The sequence below is a fragment of the Urocitellus parryii genome, chromosome 6 (genome assembly GCF_045843805.1).
Source record: "Urocitellus parryii isolate mUroPar1 chromosome 6, mUroPar1.hap1, whole genome shotgun sequence".
Lineage (NCBI taxonomy): Eukaryota > Metazoa > Chordata > Mammalia > Rodentia > Sciuridae > Urocitellus > Urocitellus parryii.
This window is the reverse complement of record NC_135536.1, coordinates 168,911,178-168,939,041: the sequence shown is the minus strand read 5'-3', so window position 1 is coordinate 168,939,041 and position 27,864 is coordinate 168,911,178. Positions and strand designations below refer to the sequence as shown.

The 27,864-nt window shown below is 36.6% G+C and overlaps 1 protein-coding gene across 5 annotated transcripts in view; it reads right to left on the bottom strand.

Annotated features, from left to right (window-relative positions):
- The window catches only part of Gpcpd1 (glycerophosphocholine phosphodiesterase 1), a 55,373-nt gene extending 34,574 nt beyond the window's left edge, over positions 1-20,799 (bottom strand). For 2 of the 5 annotated variants that reach the window (XM_026385854.2, XM_026385858.2), the window contains exons 1-5: positions 20,595-20,799; positions 14,389-14,465; positions 12,123-12,219; positions 6,732-6,816; positions 474-549 (exon numbers count right to left, since the gene is read on the bottom strand). In XM_026385854.2, coding sequence (XP_026241639.1) covers positions 474-549; positions 6,732-6,816; positions 12,123-12,219; positions 14,389-14,437 — 307 coding nt within the window. In that variant the 5' untranslated portion in view covers positions 14,438-14,465; positions 20,595-20,799. Of the gene's footprint in view, positions 1-473; positions 550-6,731; positions 6,817-12,122; positions 12,220-14,388; positions 14,467-20,406; positions 20,542-20,594 lie in introns of those variants that run through there. The other 3 variants (XM_026385857.2, XM_026385856.2, XM_026385859.1) reach the window with 3 other exon arrangements.
- Between the last annotated feature and the right edge of the window lie 7,065 nt (positions 20,800-27,864).

Here is a 27,864-nt window from a genome sequence, read left to right as displayed (position 1 = left end):
ACTCATACAAGTTTATCCAAGTATTTACTCATTTAAAAAAAGAATGATTTATTCTAGTACCTTTACTATTCAAAGCTAAAAGTTATGAAGTTTTTGTTTTGGATTAATTCATTCATCAAATGTTCTTTTACTAAGCCTGAGCAAGCAATCAAATCCATGGATGCTCAGTCAAGAAGAATGTTATAAACTTCCTAACCCCTCAAAATGAAAGCAAGTATTTCATAATAAACTAATCTGACCCAAGAAAACAAAAATAACTAGGCAAGCATTTCTAATAAAATTTGTAAAGGCAATTTATAATAACTGTTTAGTTTTGAAAATAAGATTCATGAAACGCTAAGTGAAATTTGTAGTACTAACAATGCATTAACTTTAAACTTTAGAATAGAAATTTATTAAATCCCACTAAGCCATTGTGCAGCATATTAGTAACTTATGCATATGCCTCAAACAGATGCAGTTAATGCCCATACCTAAAGGGGTTATTGATCGTGGTTGTAGATGAGTCTCCCACTTGTGAACTATGACTTGACATGGACCACCGATAGTCTGCAATTTAAAAGTTAAACGTCTGCAATAATTTCTTATATCTTATTTTCTACCCATGACTCCATTAGATGTTTGTGGCCTAAATCTTATACTAAATATGAGACCAAGAGATTCATCTCGGTAATTATCAATATTATATGCCAAAATCAAGAATGTACCCAGGTTACAAAATATGATGTAATGCTGGAAAAAAAATAAAAAGTGAGGCAGTAAATAAAGAAAAATGAGATGAACTGGCACACAAAACTCTTCTTAAACCCATTTGTAAATGAGCCTACAATACTCAAATTTTCATTTTGATCTGATATTATTTCTGTCATAAGTTAATATCAAATATACTCTGGAATGTTGGCAAGCATAGGAACTGCCAGATAAAACATTCATCTCCCTCCTCTATTTAAGAAAAGTGTTTGGAAAACACTTTAAACAAGACTACAATATGAGAAATAGTAGGAATGAGTACTTTGAGATCAATTATCACAAGTTACTCAAAGAATTAAAAGGCATAATAAAGTTTTTCATTACATTTATTGAAGAACACTAAGTGGGAAATAATAAGAACATCAGATTTGTCATATCACTGTGACCAGTGTCTTTAAAGAAGACAGAAAACCCACTAAAGAAAGGACACAGGGCAGGTAAACCTGAAGAACAAGTGTGATAATAGGGGAATTAATGTCCAATTTATGCCTAAGAGTTTATAAATTCATACACTGGGACAATTCCTAATACTGTCTTCTGGTATCACATTCCTTTACTAAAAAAGAAAAAATAAAGCTGTATGTGTTAACATACAACAATTTTAAAGTATATTCAGGTTCCCTGAAAGACTGAAATTTTAAAGCATTGTACTTTTTAATTAAGAATCTTAAATAATTAAATAACTAAGATTAAAATAAAGCTGTTAAGTACACATTTTTAAAAAATTGTTTAATTAAAATTTTAGTTGTAGATGGACACAATACCTTTATTTTATTTATTTATTTTTATGTGGTGCCAAGGATCAAACCCAGTGCTTCATGCATGTAAGGCAAGTACTCTACCACTGAGCCACAACCCCAGCCCCTTCAATACACATTTTAAAAGCAAAATTTCAAAATTTATCAAAATTCCAAGATACTGTTATTTTTTATTTACATAAAGAAATTTAATTACATAATTATATAAAAATCTAGTAGCACAGAATTTTGGGATAATCATTATCAATATTTTCATATAAACCTTTTGAGCTCTTTCCTAGGCATATACTAAAAATACTGGAACATATAGTTTCCATCTGTAGAGTGTACATCTTTAGATGATGTCAAACACTCTTCTACATATCTTACTGGATTTTAATACTGATTGACTATATTTGATAAGTGTGCCAAATGATAATAAGTATGTAACAAATGAGGGACATTATTAATTAAACATGAGATAATTTAATCACTTCAAATAACCAGGTTAAATTTTTTTAAATTTGCAACTTTTGAAGCTTAAAAACTACAACAGCATTATTCATTGAAATTGTTAATCCTAAAATTATAAATGAAATGATCTTTCTCTATCTAAATACCTCCTTGCTGTAAGGGTTTATTTACAAATTGGTAGACTGAGTAGATTTAAAAAAAAGTGTAATAATGTTAAACTACTCATCTTAAAATGTGAATATCATTTCCATTATATTAAAAGAGGAAATACATGTATTTTCCTTCCACTAGATATTTTTTAATACAACTTCTTTCCTGCTATATATTTTAAATTTGTTTTTTAAACATTTAACTTTTAACCCATAAAAGAGAGAAACACATATACATTAAAAATAGGAACAAAGCTAGGCTTGGTGGTGAATGCCTATAATTCCATCAACTCAGGAGGCTGAGGCAATTGATTAAAAGTTCAAAGTCAGCCTCAACAACTCAGCCAGGCCTTAAGCAAGTATGCAAGACCCCATCTCAAAATAAAAAAGGAGTGGGGAGGCAGGTCAGTAATAAAGCACCCACAGAATCAATCCCAAGTATCAAAAAAAAAAAAAAAGGAACAATTTTTTTTACTAATGAAAAACAGCCAAAATGATCTATGCCTTTCCTTCACCTCTCCCCCCTAATTATATGGGATTACATTCTCATAAAAATTACTAGATTTGAAAGGCGTGCTGTTAATACGTCAACAGGAATAAAAATGTGAATACAGAAAAAGATTTTTTTCATTTTCTTTTAATTCAAGTGTCAGGAGAACATAAAATTCAGACTGCTCTATCACATAAGGACAGTTCTGTGTATGTATTAAAATATTTGATAGGAAACTTATTTAGTAGCAACTTTAATATTCCCACTCATCTATTTTAGTAACAAACCCATCACTCATGCCATAAAATCACCTAGAAATAATGTGGTGCTAGAGGTTGAACTCAGGGCCTTAAGCATGCAAGGCAAGCACTCTAACAACTGAGCTATATCTTTAGCCCCAGAGCTGTTTTTCTGTTTGTTTATTTATTTTTTGCAGTTCCAGGAATCAAACCCAGGGCCTTGAGCATGCACTCAACCACTAAGCTACATCCCCAGTTCTTTAATAGTGTGTCTGAGGGGCAGTCCATAGGTACAGCTCAACAGATGATTTTTAAGATGATGTTTACTAGCATTCACATTACAAATCCATGTTGGCTGGTATACAAAGTGATATAATAACCAAAAAAAAAAAAAGGGGAACCTACTCTTAAAATACATCTTAACTTCCAAAATTAATATTACTACTCTATTAAACTTGAGAAGGTAATCTTAAATTTTAGCTTTACTGAAGTCCTTTTAAAAAATAAAAGCTAAACCCTAAATATTGGGAAATTCAAATTCTCAAACATGCCGTTCTTTTTAATATACTAACTGTAATAATTCATTCATCAACATTTTAGAAAACGAACAGTTCTATTCTGCAAAATACTGCAATGATTTTAAGTTCAGAGTAAGGTAGAAGGTGGATCTTTGGAAGAAAAAAGGAAGAATACCAGTCCAAGACAATAAAACAATACTAATAGAGTTATTTCACATTTAGTATATCTAAAATCAGATGAATATAGGAATGTTTTTGAATATGTATGTTAACAAACATTTAAAAACATTTAAAATCAATTTGTTTCTGGGAAAAAAATCTTAATTATTGCTTTCTTAAACAGTGACATTACTTGGCTACATCAAGCACTGAGAAGGAAATAAGATTGTCCAACACATTGACTAGGGGTTTGTTTCTGAACAAACCAGTAAGCAAAATTATCAGTGAATTCTAGTACTATCACTGCAGATATGAACTTCCAACATTTTTACCACAATTTTGTATGTAAAAGAGGACTGAGTAATTTTTATTTATGAAGTCATACAGAAGCCAAACGCACTGCTATTTTAAAAAATCACTATTTTTTGTAAGACCAGTAAGAAAAATGGTCACTGATTAGAACTGAGGAAGCTAGGTCAACAGGTATCTCTAAGGTGGCTCAAATCTCAAGTGGATAGCTAGGAGCAGTTAGCACACAGAACTTCACTATAGTAAGAAACCATTCCACAAAATGACAACCTAAGCTATTTTAAAAATTAACAATTATCGACCTCTGACAGATGATTTTCTTGTTCAAGGATTTAAAGAAAAATCAAGGGAGATTAAGATCAAAATAAGAATTTGTATTGAATCTAACTGAATGTTAGCACCTGTAAACATTAGAAATAGATGTGTTACTGAAACATAAAGACCTACTTTCACACAAAAAAAGAACAAAGTCTTCAAAGGATAATTAAAAACTGGCTAACATTTCACAATGAGAAAACACCCCTAATTCTAGTTACCAGCAAAGAGGGGTGAACATGAATAAAGAAAAAATGTTTAAATTACATGCAAATTCAAAAGTATCTTTGGTGAAGATGTGACATTAATGGGACTGTAGACTCAAATGTTTTCATTCGGGAATACTCATTACTTTTATTTGCTAAGCTTAAGTAAGATAATAGTTTGCCTTGTCACGTGTAAAATTATTTTAAGATTCAACATATCAACACCTCACTAATTTTACAAAACGTAAAAATACATATCTGAGAAAAAAGGACTTCAGAGCTCAAATTCTAAACTAAAAGGAACATGCCAAAAAAAGCAAAGTATGGACGAGAAAATGTAAATGGTAAAATTTTATTTGCTCACAATAAAATTTTAGTAATGAAAGGAATCTAAGAAACCTGAAGTTCAAACCCTTCATTTTACAGTTGGAAGCAGCTAAACTATACAAGCCAAGTGACTTGTCCAAAAATAACAGATTTTTAGCTTAGGTTCTACAACTGCCTAGTTAGAGTACCCCCTAAACTTTTGATCCAATAAAATTAATTACTTCCCATAACGATTTTTTAATACTTGCATCATTGTTTTGCTTTCCTATCATTATTTATGACCATAAAAATATAATCCATTAATTTACATCATTTCTTGATTTAAGATTCCCTGCACATTACATTTATCATTTGACAATACACAATTAAGACAAACTTTGATAATACTTATAGTAAAAATGTTTTATTTAAAAAGTGCCACAGACTCATTTTAAAATAAGTATCACTTTAAGCCAGCATGTGGAAAAATAGCCATATACATGGAATTTTATGCAGCTATTTACTCTATTCCATGAAAAACATACTTACCATGGCAGCCCCTGCATCACACGGTACATGTGTACACGATACAGAGCAAGCACCTACTTAAAGAAACACACTCACCAACACATACTGTAAACTTTTGCAAGTATTACATGGGGATAAACTTGTGTTTTTTGTTTGTTTGTTATTTGTTTGTTTTACTGTTCAGGAGACTTCTTGCCAATTTTTCAAAAAGGCATTTTGGACTGATTGCTATTTTGGTTACATTTTCAATGAAGTGTAGAAAATATTACAGGTTGGCTTAATTTTACCTGTTGACAATAGTCTTACTTTAGAAAACTATGCCGAGGACTTATTGTGATTTTTCTTTTCCAAATTCCAAGTAAAATTTAGTTGATTTACTATGATACAAAGCTAGATTTCACACACCAGGATTCTCAAACTTCCAAAGTCAGGAGTGTTGTGGCCTATGTAGCTAGACACAATAGTTCAATTTATACTGAAAATCTTCACCATGGTGTTGTGGCCCTATGCAAATAAATAATAGATGCTCTTTTCTTAGGTTGTTAAAGTGAGATCATTGTCAAGATAAGCCAACACAATGATCAACCATAATGTAATTTAAGTTCAATTACTTAGTATTTACAAAGTACTCGGAATAAAAAAAACGTAATAGGTGCAAAAGACAGCTGAAATGGGGTTGTCAGTTTTCTTTCTTCTTTGTAATGGTGGCTAAGAAAATGAGGTAACAGTGACTGCTTGCATTTTTCACATGTAGCAAAAGAATCTAATGACTCCCAAGGGAAATACTTTTTAAAAAAGATCTAATCTGTGTTTTTCTTAGATCCCTGCCTAAACTCTTGTTCACATGCAGCCTAAGAGTGTCAAAGGTAAAAATCTGAAGGAAAAGAATCCTTTCAGCAAATAAGTATCTGTAGACTAAGAGAAAAAGAATCAACTTTTATTCTTATCTAAATATGAAAACAATCCCAAAATAATAAATCACTGTGAAAAGGCAGATTGAGAATTAACAGATATCCCAAAGACTTTCAGAAAAGATCCTGGCCAATCAATACTACCTTGTAAAAAAAAATCTAGGAGGAATCACTTCAATATTGATAGGAGTTAAATAACAGTCACTAAGAGATGACTGCTGGGAAATAATTTTTTAAAACAATTAACCATTTAAAGCTGGCTACGTGCTCCTCTTAATATATCTACATGGTATAAAATTTAAAAAAAAAAAACAAAAAACAAAAACCTTTGTAACTGATTACTAACTTACAAAAGTTACCAAAAATGCAAACCTATAGAGAACATTCATCATTAAAACAAATTTCATGATAAGAATATTGCAGAAGATACTTACTATCAGTCTTTTAAAAATTCCATGGCAGACAACATCTGCCTCTGAAGTGGCTACTTACTTGGGTTTTGGTACTAAAATGTTATTGAGAACTCCATTCCTTATTTGACCAAAACAAACTCATTTTATTTTTAATGTTTTCAAAGTTAAGCTAGTTGCTTTTGAAATAAGCAAATAAAGAAATTGGAAACTAGATAAAGAAAACATACCTTTGGTTCTAAAAAGCACCCTCTGAAGTAGCGATATTGAACTGATATGCCTCTAGTGAGTTTAATGGTTGCTTTCCACAACATGCTGTAAGGGGGAAAAAAAAAAAAATCAAAGCAGCATCAATATCAAACTAAAATTATACATAAACAACTCACAGTTCACAAAACCTCTCAGATACAGTATGTGGCCAATACCATCCATTTATTCCTACACAAAATTTAACACAGGCTTACTCTACAGCAGGTAACAGAAACACAGCAATACTGTAGGACAGCCCCATCTTTAAGGAGTTTGCTTTCCTAAGTGGACAGACAAATAAGCAAACAAAATTCACTGCATGGTTTGTTTGTTTTTTTGGGGGGAGGGGGTACCAGGTATTGAACTCAGGGGCACGACACTGAGTCACATCCCCAATCCTATTTTGTATTTTATTTAGAGACAGAGTCTCACTGAGTTGCTCAACATCTCACTGTTGATGAGGCTGGCTTTGAACTTTTGATCCTCCTGCCTGAGCCACTGGGATTACAGGCATGTACCACTGTGCCCTGCAATACACTCCAAGTTTTAGAGATGCCTTTGGAACAAAGGCCTCAGTGATGAAGAACTATCTGAACTGAATCCAAGTAATGCAAAGGTGAAAGCCTATATCACAATCTTCTTGCCTTCCTACTTAGCTTGGGATGTTACATGGTTGCTAAGAGGCTTTGGGCTGAAAGGCTTTAGGTCACAAGGAGAGAACACTGACAAGTTGCACTCATATTACTACTCAGGCTCTAGTTATTCCCAAGTCACCCACTTAGTATCTGTTACTTGCTTCAACTCAATGTCTTCCTCTGAACTATGCTACAGCTGCCTCAACTGTGATTCATGATTTTAACTGATCTTGTAGCTTCAAATGAGGGACCACTGATATCCAAAGTGGAGTCCTGGGAGTATCAGTATCATCTGGAAACATGTTAGAAATGCAGATTCTCAGGACCCATCCAGACCTACTGAATTAGAAACTCACATTTTTTAATTGGTGAATTATAGTTGTACATAATGATGAGATTGTTATATATTCACACATGCACACAATATAATTTGGCCAAGATCACTCCCCAGCACTTCCCCACTCCCTTCCTGTTTTCCACCCACTTGGCCCCTTTCCTCTACTGATCTCTTTGATTTTCATGAGATTCCCCCTACCACACACCTTTCTCTTTTTCCTTTCCAGCTTCCAGATATGAACGAATATATATGACACTTGAACTTCTGAGTTTGACTTGTTTTGCTTAATCACCTCTAGTTCCATTCATTTTTCTCTAAATGACATAATTTCATTTTTCTTTATGGCTGAACAAAAGTTCATTGTGTATATATACCACATTTTCTTTATCCATTCATCCACTGAGGGCACCTAGGCAGATCCCATAGTTTGACTATTGTGAATTATGCTGCTATAAACATGCGTATGTATGTATCACTGTAGTATAATGACTTTAAATTCTTTATATATATACACACACACACACACACACCAAGGAGTGGTATGGATGGGTCATATTTTTTGAACAATCTCCATACTGGTTTTCCACAGTGTTTACAATCTCACCAATGTAAAAGTGTTCCTTTTTCTTCATACTCTCTTTAGCATGTATTATTTTTTGTATTCCTGATGACTGCCCTTCTGAGTGGTATAGGATGAAATCTCAGTGTAATGAAGACTTGCACTTCCCTAACTGCCAATGATGTTAAACATTGTTTCATATTTTTTGGTCATTTATATTTCTTCTTTTAAGAAGAATCTATTCAACTCATTTGTCCATTTATTAATAGGGTTATTTGTTTGTTTTTTTTATGTAAATTTTTTTATTAAAGAGAGAGTGAGAGGAGAGAGAGAGAGAGAGAGAGAGAGAGAGAGAGAGAGAAAATTTTTTTTTAATATTTATTTTTTAGTTCTCGGCAGACACAACATCTTTTGTTGGTATGTGGTGCTGAGGATCGAACCCGGGCCGCACGCCAGGCGAGCGCACTACCGCTTGAGCCACATCCCCAGCCCAGATGTAAAATTTTTTGATTTCTTTATTCTAGATATTAATCCTCAGTCAGAAGAGTAGCTAGCAAAGATTTTCTCCCATCCTGTACATTCTCTCTTCACATTCCCAATTGCTTCTTTTGCTTTTTTAATTTGATGTCATCCCTCTTAACTCTTGGCATTATTTCCTGTGCTTTAGAGGTTCTTCTAGTCTGTATTTTAACAAGGTTCCTGGTGACTCTGATGAACACTTAAGGTTGAGAGCCACAGACACAGACCATTACCTAATCATTAATTCAGCATGAGTAGTTCAGTGCATACAGCAGCTCCAAATGATTTTTGTGTGTGCGCGTGCACGTGTGTATGCCTATATGTATGCCAGCCTACCTGCCAGCCTGCCTGCACAGGATCCACCCTGGGAGCCACACAGAACTTATAAAACTTTACAGGCCAATCAGATGTATATGGCCAGTTGCCTATCACTGCTACAAAGCAAGGATAACAAATGCTCTACATCGGTAAGCCTCAAAATCCTTTTCAACAGAGGGTTTCAGGTAGATTCATCAACTTATTTCTGCTGCTACCATATCTAAAAAAAGGCAGAAGAGGGAAGATTTCCATGCAGCCAGCCAGAATATATAGAACTAGCTCCAGATGTGCACAGAAGAATTAGTGATAAGCTTTGAAAAATGTGCTGGTGCTCCTCTCCCATCCACTACCTCGAAGTATCCAGAAGCAGGATCTAGGCATGTGTATTTTTTTAAAAGTGATTCTGTTGTATTCCTCTGGTTAAGAATTACTAAATAAAGCGATGGAAAAATCAATACACCACGTCTTTTTACTTCACTTCTTGAACAGAATGCTTCTTAAGTTAAAAAGTGATCCAGAACTGTTTCATGAGTTCAGTGAATTCAAGATTGAACATAATCTGATTAAATTTCAGGAAAAAGGGCAATGAAATTGAGTACAAGGTTGAAATGTGCTCCTATCCTCTCCTAAAGTGTCAATAAAATATCCAAAAAAAGCAAATAAAATCATAAGTGACCCACATCTTCGCCCTTCTTAGGAAACATTACTACAACCTTCAAATGATCTGTAAGTAGGAAAAAAGTTCCAACAGAGCTCTACCTACCACCTGGCACCAAAAACTAGTAATAAGCTTAAAGAGAATGTGAACAAGAGGGACACAGGCCCTAGAGGTAGAACACATTGAAATCCCAAAGATATGCCATACTTCTAAAATACAAAAAATGTCATTTGGGGCTGGGGATTTGGCTCAAGTGGTAGCGCGCTCGCCTGGCATGCTTGCGGCCCCGGTTTGATCCTCAGCACCACATACAAAGATGTTGTGACCACCGAAAACTAATAAATAAATGTTAAAAATTTTCTCTCTCTCTCTCTCTCTTTCTCTCAAAAAAAAAAAAAAATGTCACTTGAAAGCAAGCAGATTCTCTTGTACTCTTGAAAAGCACTTCCTTTTTCCCTGTGAAGCACTCACACTGTCTATCTGCTATATATGACTCCCTATGACTTGGCTTTATTTTGGCATACATCGGCAATGTATAAATGGCTGGTCCCTTAAGGTTCGATAGGTTTAAGTACTGTGTCATTCGGTCCACGTCACTTTGACTAGGGTGGCTGAAATAATTCAAGACAAGCAGAAGTGTGTTTTAGAGAAAAGTTCAGAAAAGTTTCAATGCAGACAGGATAATTGATCTGAAAAATCAAAGAAAAAATGGCCACTTGAAAAAAAATAAACAACTTGTCCCTCTGGGAGAGTCTAACAAGGAGTATATACCAAAAACTTTACCTATAAAAACAGCTGAAGACCAGAAGGGAAAATGGATCACACGACTGACAAACAGGAAAAGGGATATTCTGTGTGCTTCTGTTTTTCTTTCCTTGGCTCACAATATGGTACTGATTTACTTTTCTTTGTTGTTTTCCTAGATTTTGCCATCCGTGCTCCTCAAGCCACTACTGTAGAGGACCAGTTCTTGTCTGCTGATTTGTTTTATTCAATGTGTCCAATGACCAATACTCCTCATCTACACATGTAGTTCAATGAGATGAGCCTTAGACGATGTTTACCATGTACATTTCTGAATGCTTGCTCTCAATTTCTGCACTTTAAAATTTGGTATCAGTTCATATCACTGATTGAAAAAAAGTCCTTTGGATAGGACTACCAGCCATATTTTTAGTAGCATTGCTTTATGGGAAAATTAATTTTGAGCCTAAGGAGTCTTAAATAATCACCTCACCTGATGTTCCTTTTTTATTTTTTGTTAATGGGGGTTAAATCCATAAAAGCTTTCTCACTAAAATATATCCCCTGCCCTTTTCATTTTTTGTTTTGTGACAGGGTCTCACTAAGTTGCTGAGGCTGGCCTTGAATTTGTAATCCTCTTGCCTTGGCCTCTAGAGATGCTGGGATTCCAGGCAAGCACCACCACACTTGGCTTCCTTAGCTGGTATTTTTTATAGTGGCACTGGATGTACTTGTACACTATTTAAGACAATGCATAACACTTCCAAATATTGAGAAGTAGGATAAAGGCCACCTCTGTTGACTATCTACTAGTCTAACCCCTTTACTAGGTAGATGAGCTGAGACCTACAGACATTAGACTTGCCCAAGATTAGTTAACTGAATATTGGTGACACCCAGATTCCCCTTCACATAGTTCACTGCATCTGTGCTGTTTAGTGCTACATTCCTTTTTATTAGTTAAGATACCGAAGTGTGTGTTCCATTCTCTAATCTTTTTAATTAATATCTTGTATTTCTCAAGGATATAAATTTCATAGGTGAAAACAAAATTAATTGGATGTCTTATCTAGAACATGTACTGAGGGCTGGAGATATAGCTCAGGGGTAGAACGCATGTGAAGCCCTGGATTTGATCGCCAAAACTAAAAAAAGTTGAACTGAGAAACCAAAAAGACAATTTTGCTCTTTAGCAGTAAGTATCCAAAGAACCAGTCAAGAATTTTAAATGGGGCTGGGGATGTGGCTCAAGCGGTAGCGCGCTCGCCTGACATGCGTGCGGCCGGGGTTTGATCCTCAGCACCACATACCAAAGATGTTGTGTCCGCTGAGAAGTAAAAAATAAATATTAAAAAAAAAAAAAAAAAGAATTTTAAATGGTTGAGGAAAGAGATTGAGGAACAGAGAAACCAGTTTTTCACAAAAACTTTGTAAAACTATTTCACTCCTTAAATAGCATTCATGTAATATTCTGACATAAATTAAAGAAAAATTATACACTAGTATAAAGTATATTAAAAGTGTATTAAAGTATCTTAGTAGTTCCTCCATTTATAATGTGAATGTCACAATTACTCTGTAACCTGACATTGCCATGCTTACCTTTCACCAGTCTCGTTCTCTGGAAGAAGAGCCACAGCATTTTGTGGATTCCAGTTTCCCAAAGCATCATAACTTCCACATATCGCAAAAACTTCCCCTAAAGAAATACAAAAGTCTTTTCCTAAGCAGGAAAGTTTCAAATTTCAAGTTCAGGAAACAAGAAAAGAATAACCCTTTGCACTAGTTCAACTGGCTGTGTGTTCTTTGGCCAAGATAGAAAAGCTTCACATGGAAACATGGGGAAGATCCAGGGACCCACTAGCACCTATATTTTATTTAACTTGACTCACCTCTCTAGAACCAAAGTCAGAGAAAATGGGAAGGTACACGGAAGAAATTCTCTTCATTTGTTCAACTTCGTACTGAGATAGTAACAAGCACTCAAGAATACAAAGTGATCAAGCCACAGTTACTGCCTTCAAGGCAGTTTCCCATCTAAAAAGGCAAACCCTAAATGCATGTAAGCCTTCTAAAGAAATATTAACCAATGTTTTCCAAGAATTCAAACAGTGACTATTAACTATTAATCAAGAACTTTATCAATGGGACAATAGCAAAACCCTCAAAACAAAGACATAGTGAAAAATCTAGTACTCCTCACTCAAATAATGACTATTTTTTTCACCTGAATACTTCTCATCTATAGGTATGCCTGCATTTTACCAATTTTACTTTGTATTTCTACTGATTCCCTGGGAATACATTTCTGAAAAAAAAAAGGAAACATTTTATTAAAACAAATCCACCTCTATCTTTAACTGGCCCTCATTTTTAAGAGAGTACAAAGATGTGAATGCTAACTAAAGAGAATTTGTAGAGGACTCCCCCCCATACATATCCTTTTTACTTACTTGTTCCTTCCCTTTCACTCTTCTTTCTAATCATGCATCCCTGTACTCCCTACTCTCCACATTCAACAGTGATCATGCTGCAAAGAGGAAATCAAGGCGATGGGATGCTATGGAAGGTAGGAGTGGAGTCTTCCCATGTCTCTTCCCTATCCCTCTACTTCCTCCTTCCCACCTATAGAGTCAATAGGCACCATTATCTACTTCATTCTAGTCCCTGAGAATGTGTCCCCCCTCATAAAGCTGAAATTCTGTGGCCAGTCCATCTGCCTGACATGGCCAGCTCCTTCAAGCTAAAACTGCCTATTCACAACTCCCTTAAAGGGTATAATATAGTTTTTCTGTCTTTTCTTCAGGAGGCTACATACAGGACCAGAGGTGAGCACTTGGCCCTCTAGAGTCAATAAGTCAGGTGACTAGCAATATTCAAACTGCAAAATCTACCCAGAGGTAGAGCTGTACCAGATTATCTTGACAACATGAACTTGAAAACACACACACACACACACACACACACACACACACACTCTCTTTGCCAATTGCCATGAAGGTTGCTAGAATAAAGATGTTAGCTACAGAGTGAGTCACTAATTTATTCTTTGAATACATGTTTACTATACGCCTAGTCTGTGCCAAGCACTATGCTAGGTGCAGGAATTTGACATAAACAAGACCATGTTTTCACAGAGTTTACAATCTGCCCACAACAATAAAAAAATACTGAAATAATTTTAATAAAATCTTTAGAATATGCTACAAAACAGTGCCAGACATTAAGAAAATTTTGCAGGGGTCCTCACCTTGTGGACTATGGAAGTTAGGAGTGGGGGTGGGGTGGGGACACAGAGTAGACATAGGAAACCATTTGAGAAAAACTGAAGAGGAAAGGAGAAGGAACATAGCAGATTTGAGGAACTGAAAGGTAGCCAGTATACTCAGTATTTTAAAGAGAGAAGTCCATAAACCGGGTGTAGCACTGTTTTGATATGCTATCTAAACTAAAATTAACTCATAGTACTTCTACAGACTACTCAGAGTACTCACAGTAATTCTACAAAACTAAAAGATAATACAAGTATCCAAAGTTATTTTAGCTAAATATTTCACCAGCTTCTTGGACTAGCTAGCACAATTTCCCTCATTTTCATGTTAATTTAAAAATCACAGCCCAACCATTTTCCTTCTGTGCAAAATTAAATAAACCTACAGCTTTTCTCAAACATGAGAATGAGACACTTAGAGGAAGGTTTTCCCCTAAGCATTTACTGTTCTCACAGCACATTTCTGATAAGCAAGGTTATAGATATTTTCATCTAAAAATTAGGACCACTTTAATAACAACTCCATATTTAAATAATTTAGATAGGGAAAATGCTCATTTAATTTTAAAAATTGTTTTAAAGTAAAATGTACAATACCTGGTAAAAGATTTCCTCTTATTTCAAAGGTAACTTGAGAAGGTGTCATTTTGATGGATTTGTTTTAGGATGTCTTGCTAGGAAGAAAAAGAAAAGTTATTTACAGTACATTAAAATACTGGCATTAGACAGTTATCATCATGAAACAAGTAAAACCAAGAACTATGTTTACATTTTGTAAAAGAACATTTAATGTCTTTGCAGCTTTACATAGGGTTGTATATTCAAAGAAAAAAGGTCAAAAAGCAAAAAAATGAAAAATCAATCTCAACTATGACCAAAACAATTAGAGTCCTTATATACTTCATTAATTGGGAAATACCTAACAAGATTTAAAGTAAAATTTACAACAAACCTATTCTGTAAGAATGGACCCACCTGAAATATTGCTAAGAAAATTGTCCAAACTTAAGAAGAGTCAAGAGTTTCTTGCCACACATTTTCTCTTCTGATAAGCAGCTGTTCTGAATTCAACCTATCTTTCCTGACCAGATTCATGTTATTAGGGGGGTGGGGGGAATATAAATACAAAAAAGTTTGACTCAAGAGGATTTCTACTTCAATAAGGTGTGGAATGTAATTATTATTATTATTATTATTAATTATTATTATTATTATTATTATTAAAGATAATGAAGATTGAATCCAGGGATGCTTTCATGCTGAGCTATATCCTCAGACCTTTTTATTTTTAGAGTCAGTGTCTTGTGAAGCTGTTGAAGTTGACCTCGAATAGGTAATCCTCCTGTCTCACCCTCCCTAGTTGCTGGGATTACAAACCACCCTGACCCCTGACCTGCTGACTTTAGTAACAAGGAAACAACCAAAAAAAAGTATCACTCACTGAAACTAACTAGTTTTTTTCCCCCCTTTCTTTCCAGTAACACATTTTATGTCAACTAGAATATTCATCCTCACATTCCTGACTTTGAATCACTTTGATGATTTATAGAAATCTAAATCTCTAAGATTTTGAGATCTTTTACTGTTTTCACATTTTCTAATTTTTTCCTTCTTCCCTTTCTTGGTCAAATAAATCATCCCCTAACTTAAGTAACTTGAGGAAAGACAGGAAACAGCTTTAAATACATACATACATATTGATATCTAGATATATAAACACACACAAATAGTTACATAGTTTAAAACACATACTCTACATAAGGATATATCATACTATAACTTCTAATACCTCCAAGACTTATAAATCCCAATCCATCAAAGTTCCTAAAAGAATTTCAATGTCTTTATTCTGCATCATTTCCATTAACTAATCACCTAAATTTCATTAACATCTATAGATTATAAAATAATCCTAAATTATTTTCATAGCTATTCATTCCTCTATTTCTTCTCTGCTTCCTTTCCATCCCTCTGAACAAATGCATAACTCTACAAAGGTCATTTAATAAATATTGCTACCCAACAGTTAACAACATCAAGGTATCTATTATCATTGGTTCTCGCTAAAGGCAATTTTACCCTCTAAGGAATATGGGTAATATCAGGAGGCATTTTTAGTTGTCATAACTGAGAGGGTTCTTCCTAACATTTAGTGGATAGAGGCCAAGGGTGCTGCTGAACACAGTGCACAGAACATCCCTCCATGTAAATGTTCAGGTCCAAATATCAATAAGGCTAAAGTTCAGAAACCTGACCTATAATAGCTATAGAAATACGATCAAAAGTCAGAGCTCGGGGCTGGGGATGTGGCTCAAGCGGTAGCACGCTCGCCTGGCATGCGTGCGGCCCAGGTTCAATCCTCAGCACCACGTAAAAAGATGTTGTATCTGCCAAAAAACTAAAAAAATAAATAAATAAATTCTCTTTCTCTCTCTCTCCCCCCCCCTCTCCTCTCTCTTTAAAAAAAGAGTCAGAGCTCAATGTGAGCTACAAACTATGTATCATCACATTTACATCAATTATAAAATGTAATACTAAAAATACACTTTATACTCTTATAATACTGGTGTCATGATGTACTTAGACAAAGAATTCCATATTTGATGACTCTACTATTTCAGTTAATAAATTCAAGACTGGAGAAAACTTGTCCTTGATCAAAATAATTTGCAAGATATGTCATTCTACTTTCTGTGTCTAAGAGTTAACACCAGGGGTGGGGATATGGCTCAAGCGGTAGCGCACTCGCCTGGCATGCGTGCGGCCTGGGTTCGATTCTCAGCACCACATACAAAGATGTTGTGTCCACCGAAAACTAAAAAATAAATCAATTTAAAGTATATACATCCAATTCTGGAATTGTCAAAGAACATTCTCAAAATGAAGAGCTCTAGATTGTTACTCCCTCATTAATTTGTTATCGGAATACTTTAATAATTTAAGACGACATCTGATATTAATCGGAGTATAACCGTAAGAGTATATTTCTTCCTAATAAAATTGTTCACTGAAGCACTACAATCTTACATTTAACATACCTCTATCATATGAAGAAGAAACCTTAAGGCTAGCAAAAAAAAAAATCTTGATTTTTAAGCAACTAATTTTGAGAGCATAAACCTCATCATCCAACAAAATGGCTAAATGGCCAACTTCAATCTGTAAACTTGTACTTTTTATTTTTTAGTTATTGGTGGACATAATATCTTTATTTTATTTTATGTGGTGCTGAGGACTGAAACTTAGTGCCTCAAGCATGCTAGGAGAGCACTCTACCTGAGCCACAACCACAGCCCTATAACTTGTACTTTAGCAGGGTTTACTAACACAAATCTCAAACTAAGGACAATCTCATCTACATGATTACAGAGTTGATATATCACTGCTGACCAATTTTATTTTTTATTTTTTGGCTTTTAAAAAAATTTTTATTCTGGGCTGAGGATGTGGCTCAAGTGGTAGCGCGCTCGCCTGGCATGCGTGCGGCCCGGGTTCGATCCTCAGCACCACATACAAACAAAGATGTTGTGTACGCCGAGAACTAAAAAAATAAATAAATATTAAAAATTCTCTCTCTTTCTCTCTCTCTCCCCCCCTTTCTCTTTAAAAAAAAAAATTTTATTCTAATTTGTTATATATGACAGCAGAATGAATTACAGTTCATATTACATATTACACATATATAGTGCATCATTTTTCATATATCTGGTTGTATATAAAGTACATTCACACCATATGTGTCTTCATACATGTATTTAGGATAATGATGTCCATCTCATTCCACTATTTTTCCTACCCCAATGCCCCCTCCCCTCCTCTCCCTCCACTTTGCCCTATCTAGAGTTCATCTAATATTCCCTTACTCCCCCTCCCAACCCCACTATGAATCAGCCTCCTTATATCAGAGAAAACATTCGGCATCTGTTTTTTGGGGATTGGCTAAATTCACTTAGAGCGTAATATTCTCTGACCAGTTTTAAATAACCAATTCAACCAATAAGAGAAATCAGATATAGGGCTGGGGTTGTGGTTGGTTCAGCAGTTGAGCTGAAGAGAGAAATCAGATGTAACCATTTCTATATCTTAAAAACTACTGCTGGTACAAAATTATCCCTAGATTTCTACTATATTAAAAAACCATCAGGAAAGGTTGTAAATCTAATAAAAGGGAAATAAATCAGCTGATTATTAAAATTGGGCTTTTCATTCCTAAAGTTGTTTTATAAAGTGGCTATAGTAACTTGGCAGTAAACAGCTGCAGTAAATGTACTATACAAAGTTATATATACAAGCACAAAATTGCCCCATCCCCCAAAACCCTCCCCAAAACTCAAAGCATCACCTTCCATTGAACTGACAAGTCAAATCAAGCAAAGCAGTTCAAATTTTCACTCTCCAAAAATAAATATCATCCCAACAAAAGAGAGAGAGCTGCTACCAGGGCAGTTTACTTGATTGTGAACAGAGGCCAAAATTCTGGTGCAGGGTTGAAGCATACAGTTTTGGCACCCAGCTATCACCAAAACAGCAATGACAAAGTAAAAAACGGATCTACTTCGGACCACAAAATTTACACATCCACTGGTACTTCTTCCTCTCCCAAACAAACAAAAACCATCCCAAAACAGAGGGGGAGGTCTTCCAGATAAACAGAAAAATAGAATAAGATTTTTTTAAAAAAAAAGCTAGTCACTGTATGCACCGAGCTGACTATGTAGATATTTTAAAACAATTCACTTATTATCTCACAGACTACATATACTTCCTGAGACAGTTTTTGGTTTGTTTGCTGAATAAAACAAAAACAAAAACAAAACTGGGCTTTTAAAAGATAAACGTCAATCTCACCTGAGATTGAGTAGTGCTTAAAACTATTGTAACATTTTTAAAACTTTAGCAAAATGATATTGCAATTAATTTAAATTTTTAAAAATTTTAGAGTTCACACTACCTGTCAAAATAAATTTTACTGTATTCTTTTTACCAAACAAACTTTCCCAACCCTTGACTTTACCAGTTCACAAGCTTGGGAAACAAAAGATTTAAACAAACCAAGGTACAGGAACATTTAGTTTAGAGGTAAACTGAACTCAGATATTTTTTGCTAAAGAGTGTATGTCTGGCCAAAAAGAATCTGTTTTCTTTCCAAATTCTTCAAGAAAAAAGTTATTTCCAATTAGCCTTGCTCTTCTCTAGACTCCAGCAGCTGTGATCCTCTTAACTAGCTATAGTAAAGGAACATATGAAATCCCTACAATTAATCTGTTATTTTTGGTGGAGGATCATCATGATCCCACTTTTCTGACCTCTACATACTTTAACTCAATGTTTTAATCCAACACAATGTACATATTAATAGATTTTTATTTAGAAAGTATTTCTGAAGTAGATTTCATTAAGCTACATTAACTTTCTAAACAATGCAGTAACATTTTTTCCAAATGTTTTCCATTTCATTTTCTGATGTATATATTTCATATACTTTCATATACATGTATATTGCATATGTACTTCATATACTTTAATGTTTGAGTTATACACAGAATTTGATTCATCAACCTACTTTTTTTACATACCAAATTTTTATTCACTATGAGTTTGCTTTTGTGGTCATCAATTCTTTGAGCCCAGTTTTCCTGTCTTACTTTGCAGATTTAAATTTTGTATAACACTGTCTAGATCTTAAACCAGCAATGGACTGGGCTTTATGCAGTCTTACCTCGGTTGATTTTTGTGCTATTTGTATCTAGAACACTAAAAATAGGAAAAAGACTGATGGCTTGTATTTTTTTCTTAGTTATGTAATAACTGTTAGAAATGTAGCAAATAGAAGCAGCAGCATTAAGAGGTAGAGTAAGTTGATAGGAGCATGGCAGAAACCGGGAGGGTGACAGAAAGGAGTGTGAAAACACCCTCAGATCCAAACATCCTGCTTTTGCTTGGTTTGATCAGTTCCTCTTTGCTGGTACTACAGACTCAACAGCTGCCTCAAGGTGAAAGAAGTATCTACAATTCCTGCCAGATTTCCTTTGCAACTAGGCAGTGCGTGAGGGAGGAAGGGGCCAGAAGAAGCGCCTAACTCATGAGGCTTTTTCCGAAAAGTCAGGTTTGGGGAGATATGGAATAAGCAAAGCTTAAGAGAGGTGGAGGAGGACAGCAGCCTCAAAATTTTATCGAGGGCACTGATGACTATTCCTGGAATAGGAATATTCCTAGTAAAGAAAGGCACTGTGGTTCCTAGGAAGAACTTGACTTAAAAGCAAGCCCAAGACTTCTGGTCCATATCAAATGCTCACTCTGCTACTTTGGGGAGTTTTCTTTTGTGGTCACTATTTTTAGGCAATTGGGAGGGAAAAACAGTTGTCAAGACACGGGAGTTACTTAGGGACACAGTGGTAGTGGGCAAAGGGACTGCTGTGGGAAAGGGGTATTCAGGGGACTTCTGTTGCATTTTGTGTGTTTCTTTGTTCCTTAACTTAGTACTGTGTATATTCTTGGTGGTCCTACACTCTATAAATTCTAGCCACATGTTTCAAAAGGGAACCAAGCACTGGACAGTCCCGGGGAACCGTGGTCGCGAACAAAAGCGGGTAATACTCCCACCCACCGACTTACCGCAGCGAACGTCAAGGCCGCCGAGGCTCCCGACGAGGCGCCCCGGCCGCAGCCGCGGGACCCAGCCAGCCCCTCGGCAGGGCGCCCCCAGCCCGGCCGCGTCCCGGGGCTGGGACTGCCCTGACAACTCGCCTGCCACGTGAGCAGCCGCCGCGGCCCGCACTCGGCGCCCAGCCCGCCAGCCTTACCTGCCGTGTCCCCGGGTCAGCGGTCCGCGGCACCGCCGCGCCGGAGAGCGAGGGCCGCAGGCTGAGGTGCCGGGCGCCCGCCGTCCACACCTCGCCAGCGCTCCTCCAGGCGATCCGCGGCAGCGCTGAGCGGTAGGGAGCGCCTCCGCTCAAACCGGTTTCAGCTGCTCCAGACCAAACGGCCAGGCCACCCCATGGGGCGGGGCCGGAGGGCGGCGAGGCGGGGCCTGACGTCACGCCCGGCGCTGTCCCGTCCAATCGGAGGCCGCGCGCCGGGGGCGGGCCCGCGCTTTCCTGGAAAGGGCCAGCGACGGCGGCCGAAGGTGGACGGGTATCCCCGGGTTCCCCGCGGCTGGTTTACTACTATCTGGGCTGGTAAACGCGCTTGCAGAGGTTCCGCAAGCTCAGGCCGCGTTCATCAAGGACTAAGGGCCGAGGCTGAAGCGGCAATTCTTCCACGTTTGAAAGTGAGGGAGATAAGAAGGCTTGATGTTTCTTAGAAACTTTCATTCAGTTACAAAGCAGTCACTTTGGGATCAAATCATTAAAGTTGAAGATAAAGATCAGGAAACCTAAAATGGTTCAGAGTTGATCCTTTGCCATTCAAAATATAGTCTACAGGCCCGTAGCATCAAGAGACAGCACTCACCTAATCCCAGACCTGCCTAACCGAATCTGCATTCAACAACACCCCGGGGCTGTTTGTATGCCAAGGAAAGTATGAAGGAACTTTTCTAAAAGTAGACCCTTTCTGAGGAAATTGTAGTCTCTAAAAATAAACCCTATTTAAAAAAAAAAAAAATTTCCCTCTCCTTTGATGGTCCTCAAAAAATTAATCAGTATTAATCAAACTGCTACCAGCGTCAGGGTTAACCTTTGCTTAACTTCAAGTAAAATTATGTTAACATTTAAATTTAGTGAAATACTGAAAATTAAGAACCACATTTTTGGGAGATGTTATCTTCAGTAAAAGATAGTTGTAGTTACAAGTTGATTCAAATGGGCCTTCTAAGAAGGTATTTGGCTTAAAAAAAAAACACAAAAACTCTTGCTTGCTATAGACACAGCTTCTAGTCTTATAAATCAGATTGTTTATGGCCACATTTGATATTTGAACTTGGATTAGATCCCAGGACATTTCTGACAAAGTCATTCAGTTATTAAATAATTAATGGGTGCTTGCTTTTTGCTGGGCACAAGATACAATGTTTTTTCATTTTTTATTGCACTCATTTTAATCCCAAATTTCTTGAAGAATTAAACTTCCCTCCTATTATATACCTTTATTAAAGTCTGCTGCTTTCACTGTCCTTAGATAACTTGGAATCAATTTCATTCCTCTGCTGTTAGTCATTTAAGTGATGAATTTTTTCATATATTTGCTTCCTTTAAGTGTTTATAGATCTTTATTTTCCTGTGCTCACCATTTGGTCAAGTTATTTTTTTAGTCAAGCTATTATTTGCCTAATTGTTTATAGTTCAATGATAGACCTAAACCATATTCCTTCCTTAAATCCTCTTGAAATAACAATTACAGTTGGCCCTACATATATGCATATTCAACTACTCACAGATCAAAAATATTCAGGAAAAAAAAGTTGCATCTGTACTAAACATTTAAAGAGTTCTTTTTCTTTTCATTATTTCCTAAGTAACAGAGTATACAAAATTTGCCTTGTATTGAGTACATCATCTATAAGTAACTTAGAGATGATTTAAATATAAAAGATGTAGAAGATGTGCAGAAATTAGACTAAAACAGTTAAATTTATATAAGGGACTTACTTAATCATTTTATTATCCCAGGAAGTCCTGGAAACAATCCCCTATGGATATGGAGGGACAACTGTATACACATTTTGAAAAATATCCTAAGGGCTGGGATGTGGCTCAGCGGTAGAGCACTTGCCTAGCTTATGCAAGGTCCTGGATTCAACCCCCAATCCTGCAACAACTACAACAACAAAAATCCCCTGACTGGGCCAAAAATTAAGGAATTTCTAAAAGATATGAAACAAGCCAATAGCATTAGATGATTAACATAGAATGTGGACCTACACAGGGAAAAAAGGGATTCCTGGAGATGCTATTTTGCAGTCTTGCTTACAAACTGTTATAGAACATATTTTAGATTATGCTGTTTATTTGGTTATGATTGAGATATTGAAGTAGAACATAAATAACATATTCCTTTCTCTTGCCACTTCTGTGGAATATTGTAATTTTCTAGACACATGGTTGATGAGATTAATTTAAGTCTTACCTCACTGTTTCAAAAAGAGCTGCAGCTGAAATTAGAACTGCAAGATTAGGAGCCAGACCCCCTATCTTGTCTTCTATTTTACCTGTCTCTGACATTTTATTTTATTTTATTTTTTACTACTAGGTCATTTTGTCTGTGACATTTTAAATAAAATCTTTGGTAAATTTTACTGCCATTGATAAATTTTGACAGAAAAATCTGGTGAGCCCATTTAATTTCTTAATTAGGTTATCTAGAATAAATTGTTGTGTCTTCTATGTCTTCTAGATATGTTCCATTTTATTTTCTGAAATTACTTTTATTAGGTTCAATATTTTCATATGCATTTTACCTTTCATGTGTATTTTTTTTAGAGAGAGAGAAAAGAGAAAAGAGAGAAGAGAGGAGAGAGAGAGAATTTTTTAATATTTATTTTTTTTGTTCTCGGTGGACACAACATCTTTGTATGTGGTGCTGAGGATCGAACCCCGGCTGCACGCATGCCAGGCGAGCACACTACCACTTGAGCCACATCCCCAGCCCCCTTTCATGTGTATTTTACCACATAAAATTACTTTTATGTTCATACCATTATTTTTTTAAACAAACCATCAACTATAGCTTCTTCCACTGTGAGTTTCTTTTTGTGGCCATTATTTTACTGAGTTTAATTTTGCAAACATGTATTTTTTTTCACAAAGTATTGATTCTTTCAATAATGTTTACATAACAGCACATTTTTATCTTGGCAATTTTAGCTATTATCAGTTTTGTTGTTCTGATTCTTCTCCCAGAAACATTCATCATGACTAGATAAAACACTCACTGCTGATACTTACCTCTTGCCCAATCTATGAAATATTGTGAGTATTCCTCCAGTATTCCAGTTGCTCCACTATCAGACTCAAATGCTATCACTTTTGTGTTTTGTGCAACTCATTGGTAGCCCTGTACCTCAAAAAGCCTTTCCGTGGAATTCAGGGATTTATTTCCTGTTTGCCATCACAGATAATTCCCCAACTTATAATATGCACTGCTTATGCTTCATGAACGTGATAAAATGCTAGTGCTAACTATTGATTGTTCTTTCATATAAAGATCACTCCCACACAGAGGAAATCGAAGTAACTTCTGGTTTCCAAAGCAATTCAAGTGACTTAAAGGTAAGCCTTCAAGTCAGGTGTGGTGGCATATGCCTGAATTCCCAGAAAATTGAAAGGCTGAGGCAGAAGGATCACAAGTTCAAGGTCAGTCTGGGCAATTTATCAAGACCTGTCTCAAAATAAAATAAAAAGGCTGGGGATGTAGCTCAGTGGTAAAGCACCTCTAGGTTTGCTCCCCAATACCAAAAATAAAAATAAAAACCTGAACCATAAAACCAATTTCAAACTGGCTACAGCTTTTTCCTATGTTGCTTTCAGAGTTCTCAAATTCACTTTAGGTTCATTTTATTGTACTTTGATACTTAAGGGGTGCCTTTGAGCCACATCCCCTGTGTCCTTTTTATTTTTTTGTTTTGAGAGAGGGTCTCACTAAGTTGCTTAGGGCCTCACTAAATTGCTGAGACTAGCCTTGAACTTGGTATCCTTCTGCCTCAGGCTTCCAAGTTCTGAGGATTACAGGCCTGGGCCACTGAACCCGGCCCATTATAGGTTTAAAATCTTTGAAGCAAGAAAGATTCAAATGGCAAGATCAATTGTCATCCTTGATTCATTTCCTCTCCAGTTAACTGTAAATTCAGGCACCACAGGATTTTTCAGATGAAGGTTGAAAAGGCACCCAGCAGCCACCTAGCACAGTGCCTGCTCCTCCATAATGCTGAGGTCCCTTCCAGGCTTCACTAAACCTCCCTTCCATGAAGGAATTGTTCTAGGGCAGAGTCTTGCCACAAAACTGAAGCAGAGCTGGGTGCAGTGGGGCACACCTGTAATCCCGGTGGCTGGGGAGGCTGAGACAGGAGGATCACAGTTCAAAGCCAGCCTCAGCAACAGCTGGGGCACTAAGCAACTCAGTGAGACCCTGCCTCTAAATAAAATACAAAATAGGACTGGGGATGTGGCTCAGTGGTCGAGTGCTCCTGAGTTCAATCCCTGTTACCAAAAAAGAAAACTCATGCAGAAATGAAGACCCCCCCCTCTTCACCCTAGTTCTTGTGTTCATGCCAGAAATATTTCAGACATGTGGCTAAGAGGAGTAAGCCTAAGTTTATTGAAGGGATAGGAAAAGAAAAAAGGGGACACTCTCAAGAGAGAGAGTGGGTCCTCTCAGAAAGGAAAAGGGCTGCATGCCTCTCCTGCCCTTTGGTTTTATTAGGGTTTATACTATGTTCTCTAGAGGAACAGAACCAACAAGAGGTATGATTATGAAAAGGGGATTTGTTAGATTGACTTACACAGTCAGAGGCCGGATATTCCACAATGGCTTTCTGGAGGCTGGAGAGCTGGAGGAACCAGCAGTGGCACAGTCCAAGATGCTGAACCTCAGAACAAGAAGAATCAGCGATGCTACCCCAGTCTGAGACTGAAGGCTTCTGGAAAGTCCCTGAAAAATCACTGGCAGAGTCTACTTTGGAAGAGTGAATGAAAGTCTGATGTCCTCAGGGAATCACGGCAGCAATCAAGAAGAACCAAGCTTCCATCTGCTGCTGCTTCCTAATTCTTCCAACTTTTATTCCGTTTAAGCCTCCAACCTCCTGGGTGGTGCTGCCCACACTTAGGGAGGGTCAACACTTCAGTTTGCTATCCCACATGCCAATCATTCCTAGACACACCCTTACTGACTTATCCAGAAGCCTCTTAATCTTCTGCATCTCTTAATCCAATCAAGTTGACTGGTCAAGTTGACCATCATAGAGTCCCAAGGAACTTTCCAGAGAGTTCTGCTCAGGTCCACCTTTTGGCTCATAGCAAAATGTTATCAAATTTTCTTTCTTTTTTTTTTTTTTTAAAGAGAGAGTGAGAGAATTTTTTTTTAATATTTATTTTTTAGTTATCGGCGGACACAACATCTTTGTTTGTATGTGGTGTTGAGGATTGAACCCGGGCCGCACGCATGCTAGCCGAGCACGCTACCACTTGAGCCACATCCCCAGCCCGATATCAAATTTTCAAGTCCCCACTGTGCATGGCAGTTCTAGGTCAGTTTGACCCATGCTGATCAGTTCTAATTGGAATCTTATTTGTGGTGGTGGCTTGTTTTGTTTTTTGTTTGGTTTGGTTTGGTATTAGAGATTGAACCCAGCAGCACTTTACCACTAAGCTACAGCCCCAACCCTTTTTATTTTTTGAGGCAGTGTCTTGCCAAATTGCTTAGGATCATTCTAAATTGCCAAGGTGGCCTGGAATTTGCAATCCTTCTGCCTCAGCCACCCAAGACACTAGGATTACAGGTGTGTTTTACTGCACCAGACTGTAACCTATTCTTACAGATTTTATGATTAGGGAGAATTATCCTTATCTCCCTGAGTTGTAGGATCTGGTCTGTGTAAGGGTCACAAAAGTCCCCTCTCTGGGGTAACTTGTATTCTTTTCATCAGCAGTTCACCTACATTTCTCCTATGAATGAAAGCTTGTTTGCTGATGAATTTAACATATCCTGTTGACTTAAGCTAGGCAGGGATACAGGTAAATGGCTTTTAAAAAGTAAAGAGCCAGGCACAGTGGCACATGAATGTAATCCCAGTGGCTCTGGAAGCTGAGGCAGTAAAATTGCAAGTTCAAAGCCAGCCTCAGCAACTTAGCAAGGCACCAAGCAACTCAGCAAGACCCTGTCTCTAAATAAAATATTTTTAAAAGGGCTGGGGATGTGATTCAGTGGTTAAGCGCCTTTGAGTTCAATACCCAGTACCAAAAATATATAAATAAAAAAATAAAAAGGATTAGGAGATATGGTTTAGTGGTAAAGTGCTCCTGAGTTAAATCCCCAGTACCTCCTCCCCACAAAAAATACTAAGAAAGAAAGAAAAAGAAAATATATAAGGATCATTACAATAGGCCCAGTTTATAAAATTATTTCTTCAACCTCATGTTCCCACCACTCACATCTGTTCCCTATCAAAACCACCAAGTTCATGAAATTTGATTTGATTGTAAGACAATATTAAGAATCAAAAATGGCTATTCTTGGGCTGGGGATGTGGCTCAAGCGGTAGCGCGCTCGCCTGGTGTGCGTGCGGCCCGGGTTCGATCCTCAGCAACACATACAAACAAAGATGTTGTTTCTGCCGAAAACTAAAAAATAAAAGTTAAAAATTCTTAAAAAAAAAATGGCTATTCTTTATACTATACCTTTATGCTTTCTTATAACTTAGAAAAAAATTATGAAGACCCAAGGGTAGTTGGAGTAAGGTAATACCTGCTCTAAATCACAGAATTATGGCAATGAAGCTATTTGCTTAGTGAGAGAAAGAAAGAAAGAAAGAAAGAAGAAAAAAAAAACTCCAGTATCTACCAATTAGATTTCTTTACACTTATCTATCTATCTATCAATTTATTTGAGTACTAGGGATTGAATCCAGGGGTGCTTTACTCCTGAACCACATCCCCAGCTCTTTTTTATATTTTGAGACAGGGTCTCACTGAGTTGCTTATGGTCTCACTAAATTGCTCAGGCTGGCTTTGAACTTGCCACCCTCCTGCCTCAGCCTCCCGAGCCACTGGGGTTACGGGGATTAACCACCTCACCCAGCTCCTTACCCATATTTTAAATACATATAAACATAAAGCAAGAGCATGAAAGAATTTTTTAAATTTACTTAATGGAAGAATAGTCTTAAAATATTTGTCACTCTATAAAGTTTTCTTCCCCACAGAAAGGGACAATTATTTTTCATAACTGATTGGGAAAACTTTCCATTCAATTTTGACTAACTGGAAATAAGTCATTTGGGATAATTTGACCCATCAAGGTGTTCGTTCAATTGTTCATGTTTTGATAGCATTGCGGAAATATCCCAAATAGTGAGATAACATTTGTAAATGACATTTCTTAGTTTATTTTTATTTTTTTTGTGGTGCCACAGATTGAACC